We start from the raw sequence: 8,934 nt of genomic DNA on the forward strand, positions 1-8,934 counted from the left end.
ACTTTACTTATCTTTAATTCTTTCTCTGTGGTGGCCACTTTTTCTATCACTCGTTTTACATAAATGTCTTATTAAGTGTATATGCTGCTTCATATACGCAGGAACCATGGTGGAAAGAAGTCAAGTTGATTAGAGGTCAGTCTTCTCTTACCAAGAACAGACTAAAGATAAATTCCATGCCAATTATTTGGTTTGTTTCTGCGTTTCTTTTTAAAATAAGATATATTAACCCAAAGGTGTGTTAATGTCATGGCATGAACAATCTTAAATGTAGAACTACTGAGTATTTTGTGATGCTGAGTAACAGACTTTTCTCAAATTTCTGTGATGCTAAATATTTTCCTTAGAAGGTTTTGTTTAATGTTAGATTGTTGTTCTGAACGATGTTGGTCCTGGTGGGATTTTTCTAAACTGAGAAAACAAATAAATGCATGTATTACAAGTATAGAAACGGTGAATTGTAAACTGAACCTATAGTACTGAATCTATTTTCAAAAATGTTTTGCTGTTAAATATATACATCATAAAACTGCTGCCGTACTGTATTTGAGTACTTTTTTCTAAATGACCCTGTTATCACTATTCCAGAATTAGAAGTTGGGTAGACACATCATTGATTATGTGTCTACATAGATGCTTCAGGGTATATTCTTCTCTTGGTGACTAAACATATATATTTCCTTGACATCAATGCATTGAGATCTGAATATACCCGTGTCTATTCTCATTATACATTTCTTATACAGTAATGCTCTAATATGCCAAAATTCGCCTAGATACAACCTACACAACTTAAAATTGAGGGTTCGTTACATGCTTTCTAACAGAAAGGTTTTCAATGATATTCATTATGGGTTTGTACTTGTGAAAATAGTGAAACTCCCCTTAAAATTTCACCTATGCTAAATTAAAATTAATATTTTTTCTTTAGCTCACAAATTACCCTAAATCCAGAGAGAATATCAACCCTTTTCACTGTTGTCAAATCCAGCATAAGGAACAGCCCTATGACACTACAAAAAGTTGAGGAATAAGGAATGTCTGTTATGTTACACTCCAGAACAAAGGCACTGAGTGAAAGAAATGAACGAAGTTCATCGAGAATGCAAGGCTTCTGTACTTGACATTCCTCCATGGAAGGGAAGACAAGTGTCAACACCACTGACATCCTTTTCAAACTGATGTTACGTGCAATATCTTCCACCACACTGGAGTCTTCTTGACTATATCAGGTTTTTTTTTTCGTTTTGTATTGAGCTCATCAAGCCTTTCGGTTTTAAAAAACCATTTGTCGGCATTGAAATAGACATAAATTTGAAAATACTTTCTTAAGAGATCATGTAACTATATAACTCTGAATTTAAAAATCGAGGAGGAGGGATCATTTCAGTCCGCTACCTCTCACACGAAACATGTTTTTAAATCTGTGACTGCTTTAGTGTTAACAGGGTACAAAGTGTTTTTTGTCCTGTATTGTACTTCAAAGGTTCTCATTGATTGGTGATTGTATTGTACTGTATGAAAACAAGTCATAAATTGCCTTGTATTGTTTCCAATAGACCATCCCATGTACTTCTTCCGTTTTCATGTTCCAGGTTTTTCAGTGATGCATGTCAACAGTTAGGTCCTAAACTTCTGTGGTGCTAATTCTTCCATATCCAATGGTGCTTTGGTGGATGCTAACTGCACACATGCGGATCAAAGCTTGAAGTTCAAAACTTCCTTCCCTCCCTCTGTTTATACAAAGTCAAATAAAATCACTTGAATACGTCTCAAAGTATCCCTGACAATCTAATAAACTGGTTTATATGTGTGGTTACTTGGGATTCAGAATTCTTTTTTAGACAGCAGATTGGTTCTACTGGGCCCTCGTATCAACCAAAAGTTGATCTTGCCATGTGTTGGTTTTGTGATTTCATTTGTGCCCCCAAATTTGTGGCATCTTTGGGAATTGGAACCCAGTTGGCCCAGCTTCTGAAATCGAGTTTAGATCCTACCTATAAAAACCAGACCTATCAGACCTGGAAATAATTAAGTTGAGAAGAACAAAAATGTGCTGTTAGAGTGCATTTGTTTATTTTAGCACTTTGTTGATAATGTTTTACCATCTGGCTGAGCCATGAGATGAATTTGCAAGTACGCCTTCAAAACTTTTATTGTGATTAAAATGGCAATGAAAAAGCCATTCATGTATACTGATATTTAAAGTAAAAATTCCATGCCACCTGTAGGAAAATAAGGACGAAAAAATAAAATCAGAACTTCCCAGGACAAACTGACACCACATATGCCAGAAACCCATGCAGTGATTGTTAGCATCTACACTAAGAATTACGAGTTAGGACAAGTGAAGCTGTTATCCTCAGGAAGACAGAGCATTCTTTCTCCTAAGCCAGAGAGAAATTCAGTGTGAAGAGAGTGTACACATTTTCCTTCCGACCTTGGTATTTTGCCTAAGCCATGAGTAACCTTAAATTTAAGGAGGAAAAAGAAATTTAAAAAATCTATGTAACCTCCTTAAGCAATGATGATTGATCTCAAGTACATAATCAGACCTATCCATCTAATCTAGTGGGCCCAACAGCTGAAATGCCATTCTCGTTCTACTACAGTTCTTCATTATATAAGGAGGATAAGGTACAGTCATTTCGCCCAAGTAGTTATTACATTGTGACTAACTTCTAGCATTAGAAAATGACGTTTAAAGAATAGAGCACACAAGGCATGCATTTCCCAGACTATCCTGAACAAATGCAGTATTTACTAAATCATTGTCTCACGCCAGATAGTTCCCCCGTATATTTTTGTAAGTGCCTTTACAGCATTCCATTTCTTCAAGTTGGCAAATAGTAAATGTGCTACAAAATATTTACTGGTTTTCTTTAGTCAAAAAGAGAAAGTAGGCCTAGGAATATTTTGGAGTAATCTTTATTTCTGTGGTAATATTTTGATGTAAATCAAAATAAAAATAATTCTAATTTAATAAAAGGGTGAAAAATTATTTTTGGAAAAGTGTACTTTTTAATCTACATGAAATGATCTCTAATTTTTATACCCGTACTCACCAGATTTATGTATTATTGTTCATGATAATATTTGTCCCAGCAAAAAATTACTTTCATAAAATGTTTTATATGAAATTAGTTTTAAAAAATTATCAGTATAAAATGAGTACACTTTGTAAGTTGGTTCATTTAGGAAAAGTATGTAGTCCCTCTTTAAGTGAAACCAATATTTAAGCTTTTTTTAGAGTTACAAAATTGTATTTGTCTTTATAGTTTATTAACAATATTTTGATAAGTTGTGTTTTCTGTTTCTGAAATAACAATCTTTCTTGGAGATCTTAAGCTCAAGGATTTCGTCTATAAATCCTTGAATAAAAGCACTTTCAATACAGATCCAGATGTTCTCCATTGAGAACATTTTTTTGAAATAAATTTCATGTACATTAAAAGCTTAACTCTTATTCATCTTGGGGAACTAATTTTTCTCATCAAAAATTGCTTTGAGTTTGAAAATGGTCAATAATAATCTTAACTGTATTTTTTAAAAGAGCCCATCTATAATCGACATCATTTCAGATTTGTCTTCATGCTTTCTTTTTAAAACTGTTGAAGTAGGTGCCTACTTAGTTCACTCTGAGAGTGAAGTCCCTTTTCTTACATTCCCTCCCCCCACTTTATTCTTGGGACAGCGAAAAGTCTCCTGGAAAATAACTGTAAAGCAACACAGTTCACACGAAAACAAATGAATGGTGGTAGTTCCTAAGGCTGAATAAACCATAAGGTGCTGTGAGCAGAGCATTACAAATAATCTACCAAATTAATCTCATTCTCTGAGAGGTGGCTAAAGCTCACACTTTCTGCAGAGCGTGGTGTTTGCCATCATAAAAGACTTAAGGAAAGGCTGGCTCCTGGAGATAAAAAGAACTTTGAATGAAAGGATTGGCCTTCGGTTTTTGTGTATTTAGAAACTCAGTTTTATTAGTTCATTCTGGGTAAATACACAAGAGATTCTTTTCAAAGAAAGTCCTGAAGAAACCACTTTGATTATCAGATATCCAGTGGAGAAAATTCGTTTACAACAAAAAATAAAGTGTTACTCCTACAGAGTAGAACTGAAAGGAAACTTGTACATGAGAAGCGGACTTTAAATTTTGCTTTATAGTTTTAAAATTATTTCATGATAAGCATGTGTTGTTTTTGTAATTTTAAAAATGATTTTTTTACAGAAAGGAAGTAAATGCTAGGTAGATTAGAATACCTATATCAACTGATCAGCACATTCTTTTTCTAGTAGGAAAATCTACTGACAAAAATGAATTAATGTCATAATGTTGCTTGACACGGATAAAGTCAGATAAAGGGAAAGCAGTAATATCAATGAAGAGCAGCATGTTCTGATGGGCTCTTTAATACAGACCAATATAGGAACAGAAATATCCCATCAGCTGGTCAGAGCAGTCACCCTAAATGCAAGACGAAGATCACTAATGGAGAACTTATGTTTTGAATCTTTTTTCTAGATACTATGTGACACTTTCAGTGTGAAATTATTATTGCTTATATAATATAATTAATCTACATCTTATAGTAGAATGACTTGAGGCTTTTCATTATACCAGGCTATAATTATCATTTAGCATTCAACATTATATTTATTTATACAGTCATTATATATTATATCACATCATCATATCATTATTAATCATTGTCATTCATCATTAACCATAATAATCAATCATTCACTATTATTATGAATATCATTCACCATTAACAAAAGTTTCAAATACAATACCCTTCTGACCATGACCCTTCTCTATAGAGATTTTGGAAACATTCCAATTCAGAAATAGCCACTAATGAAAGGTCGAGACCCTCCCTGCTTGCCCTCATAGCAGACCTTGCCGATAGATCATGACATTCTTTACAACAGACCAGATACAACTCTCTGATCTGTCTCGACTCAGCTCTCCTTGCAGCCACCAGTTGACTAGACTTAGCATAAAGGTTGACACACATGCCATCCTGCCTTAGACACCCACAGGCACATATACAAGCCATCTGCCTGGGTCCCCCAAGAAGCAGAGGCAAAGATGAGAGTAGGTGTGCAAGAGATTTATTAGAGGAGATTCCAGAGGGAAAATAGAGAAGGAGCTGGTGGAGGAGCCAGCAGACAATAATGGGGGCCTGCGCTTCTGAAGGAGAAGACAGAAGCAACGAGGGCGAGTGTGAGGAAATTACTTCTTAAACTTCAGCACAGTTCTAAGAAAGCTCCACCGAGGCCCATGGACAGTCCTTAAGCCAAAGTCACCCTACAGAGATGGCCAGCGTCTTACAGCATCTTACAGGTACTTGCCTGTTTAGGGTCCCTGCCACACTCAGGCATTGACTAGGAGTGGCCCTGGGGAAGCACAACCTCAATGCAAATGTGGTCATAGATTTCAGGGCACAGGGACTGGTCTGTGAGTTACTTAAGGGAAATCTGAGAGATGCATTTTCATGGCCACCAAAAGCTTCCATTTGCACTGCACAGATTGACAGCTCCTCCTGAGCTGGAGGAGCACCTTCGCCTGGTCCCTACAGGCCTTTCTCCCTGAGGGATTAACTCAGAAAAGGCAAGTTAGTAGGATAAAGCACAGCCCCTGATGCTCCATTTGATCTCACAGCAATAGCTGGTACTCATCCTCTGCCTCCTCCACCATCCATTCTACATTGCCCCTCACCCAGAGCCCTCACCTTGACGGGACTCAGTGGCTTACCTGGTGGCATGACTCAAACCCATTCCTGAGGGCTCTAACCTCTTGAAATCATAGCCTTCTCAGACCAAGGTTGTAACACAGTCCATTAGCAGGTGCAATGGGTCACGAAAGTACCAAGAGACTGTGTGAATGGGTTGTGGGGGTTCCACCCACATTATTTTCCTTCCTGCCCTCATTGTTTAAAGCAACACTAGCTCCTCTTACTGATGAGGGTCAAGTATCCCTGCCCATACTGTGATTCCTCTCTAAACTTTCGAGGTCCTAGCCATGAGGAGTCCAAAGTGTCTGGGCAGCAGCTGTAACTTGTAGTCGTGGCTATATCCTTTGGCAAGAAGGTACCCCCCCCATTCGGGGACCAGAACCTTCCATCCTGCAGAGCCCAGAGCTGGGGAGTCAGGAAGCACAAACTCCCCCAGTGAGTCACTGGTAGTGATAGTGAGGCCACACCTGCATCCACATCCTTGATTCCCAGATTCATGTGTTCTTCCTGTTGAGTGCACAGCACTATACAGAGGTGTCTGGATTCATGCAAATGAAGGATGGCATATACACTTTCACAGTATTGGCTCAAGCTTATGCTTCCTCTGTGCCTTTATCAGGCTGTGTCTGTATTCCATGAAGCTGGCTTCTGCTGGATGGTGCGATAGTCATGGTTATATCGTAGGCCTACTCCATCTACCTCCTTCACTACAAACTGGTTGGATGCCTCTGTCTCCACTACCCTGGTCACTCTGTTCCTGTGCCCATCGTGCCACTTCTGAGATGGCTAATGGCACTCTGATTCATGTTGATTGGCTGAGTCATTTTGTTTACTTGGTTGTTCAGTACCTCTGCCATGGTGAGCACCTTTGAATAGACATTAACACGCAAAACAGAACTCTTCACAGTTTGCGTCCACTCCCATATTGGAGGCGTGCCCATCCACATGCCTCCGCTCTATAGCACTTTGTTCCAGTATTCCAATCCTTTTCCCTCCAGGACCCTGGCCAGATACCAAGACCAGTGACCACTGCCAGGATAGTAAATTTTTCACATTGGAACACCTCTTCCATACTAAGTAGATGACCAAGTGTGCTGCTCGCACCTCTGCCCATTGGGAAGATTTTTTCCTCTCCACTGTCTTTCAAGGCCACCCCACTCACTTTCAGCTTAAAGCCTCATACCTAGCCACCTCATCCATGATCAAATTCAGGCTCTTTGTCCCTCCTTCAGCTGAATGTACAGAAACCTTCATATGCCCATAGGTGTGAAATGAGAGAGAAACACTGATGCACCTATTGAGGGTAATAAAGAACTTTGGACTGTCTGCTCATGCAATGTACTTACGATCTCTGGTCCTGCTCAGGCTTCATCTTGGATGTATCATTCCCATCTCATGATGAACTACCACTGGCCCGTTGGACTTCGTGACAAAGAATATTCTTAGTCATAATAATGGGCAATTCTACATCCTTGGTCCACAACTATCTTCTCCACCAGGGCCCAGTAGCACTTCAAGGGCTATTTCTCAAAAGGTATCTAATCCTAGGCTGGCTGGCACAGTCTTATTCCACAATCCCAGAGGCCTGCATTGTAACTCTCTCATTTGGGAAAAGCTCTCCCCCACTGCATCTTTTCCTAACACTGTTCTCCCAAAGCCATCGGGTCTGTCCAACCACATGGACCAAGCAGCAGGGCTGCTGCACTTGCTGCAGAGCCTTTCATGCTTTTAGCCCTACTCAACACTGGCAGTTACCTGTGCCCCACAGGACACGGGCCGGAATGATATTCTTATCAATGGAATGTATTGTTTCCCAAGCCCCCAAATCCAATCAGGCTGCTGAACTTCCTCTATGTTGTAGAACACAAGATGCACCAATGTGTCTTTTAGTTGGGAGAAGATATCCTCACAATTTGATTGCAGAAGCGTGGATGGGTACATTCTGGAGTTCCCACTTCCTCCTGCTCCTTTTTCCTTCCTCTGATCATAAGGACCCATGAGTAGCGTTGCTTTCAAGGCAGCCTAGATGTGTTGCAGAACCTTATCCCACTGAGGGCAACTCAGAAATTTCTACTTCACTGAGTGCTACCATTGCTTTTTCTCGATTTCTAAGAACCATTCTAGCAGTTAGCCCCATTCCCTAAGGTTCTTGTCAAGTTTCTGAGAAACTTAAACTTCAGATCCCTTATCAAGTACTCTCAAAATACAGGCCAAGGTGTATTCCTCTGGTTTGGGCTTGTACATGCAAATTCTTGCAGCTCTTCTGATGGATAGTCTCTTTCTTTCTTAACAATTCCCAACATGATTATGCTGGGAATGGAGGCGTGCCCATCCACATGCCTCCCCTCTATAGCACTTTGTCCCAATATTCCCATCCTTTTCCCTCCAGGACCCTGACCAGATACCAAGACCAATGACCACTGCCAGGATAGGCACTTTCCTCAGTATCTATCCTGGTTATGCTGGGGACTAAACCTTGGTTATTAGACAGGGAGGAGGTGAGGACAGCTACTGAGGGAACCACTGCTCAGGAGATGTCTCTGCAACATCTTTTATCATGATAGAAGTGCTGTCTCTTACCAGACCAAGGAAGGTTGGGACGTACTGCAAGCCTTAAGGATTTGGGGGGCAGGTGGTACCCTGCAGAGGTAATATGCTCAGAAGCACCTATCTGTATGTCCCCATTCCAGTTTTCAGGGTCCCAGATTTTCCCCACCCAGCTTCCTGACCTTGGTATAACAGATCTGTGCTGGCTGAACATTCAAACATCTGTGGATCTCTGTAATTCTGTTTGAGCTTCAGCCTGTTCAAATGTGTCTGCTCTTTCACACTACAGGGGGTAAGGGCCTCTTTGTAAGCTATCAAAGAGACCCTCTGGCTCTCACACTTGGCCATTAACTGCTCATTAGGGCTCTGGATCTCTCATTATTCCTGTGCTGGCATGGATACAGCTTAGCAGTAACCAGCCAGCTCTGCTGTCTTTGAGAACATTGTTCTCTCCACAGCTTTCAAATGCCTTAATCATCACATCTGCAACAGCATCCTCCTTTGCCAGGTCATTTGGGGGTCACCATCAGTGAAATCTTTAACACTTAAGTTTCCACCTTAGGCTAGGGACTATCCATGCTCCACCTGTCAACCAGGGTAACCTCCTCTTTGCCCACTGGATCGTTAGTGGGTCAGTCCCAAATCA

General features: G+C 40.1%; 1 protein-coding gene across 2 annotated transcripts in view; it reads left to right on the forward strand.

Moving 5' to 3' along the window:
• PURG (purine rich element binding protein G) overlaps positions 1 to 1,952 on the forward strand; it is a 35,469-nt gene extending 33,517 nt beyond the window's left edge. Inside the window, exon 3 of one of the 2 annotated variants that reach the window (XM_037128807.2) lies at positions 932 to 1,952. In XM_037128807.2, the coding sequence (XP_036984702.2) occupies positions 932 to 1,027 (96 nt within the window). In that variant the 3' untranslated portion in view covers positions 1,028 to 1,952. The remainder of the gene's footprint in view (positions 1 to 931) is intronic. The other variant, XM_037128808.2, reaches the window with a different exon arrangement.
• The last annotated feature ends 6,982 nt before the right edge of the window (positions 1,953 to 8,934 follow it).

The sequence above is a fragment of the Artibeus jamaicensis genome, unplaced genomic scaffold (assembly GCF_021234435.1).
Source record: "Artibeus jamaicensis isolate MK-2021 breed Jamaican fruit bat unplaced genomic scaffold, CSHL_Jam_final scaffold_833, whole genome shotgun sequence".
Lineage (NCBI taxonomy): Eukaryota > Metazoa > Chordata > Mammalia > Chiroptera > Phyllostomidae > Artibeus > Artibeus jamaicensis.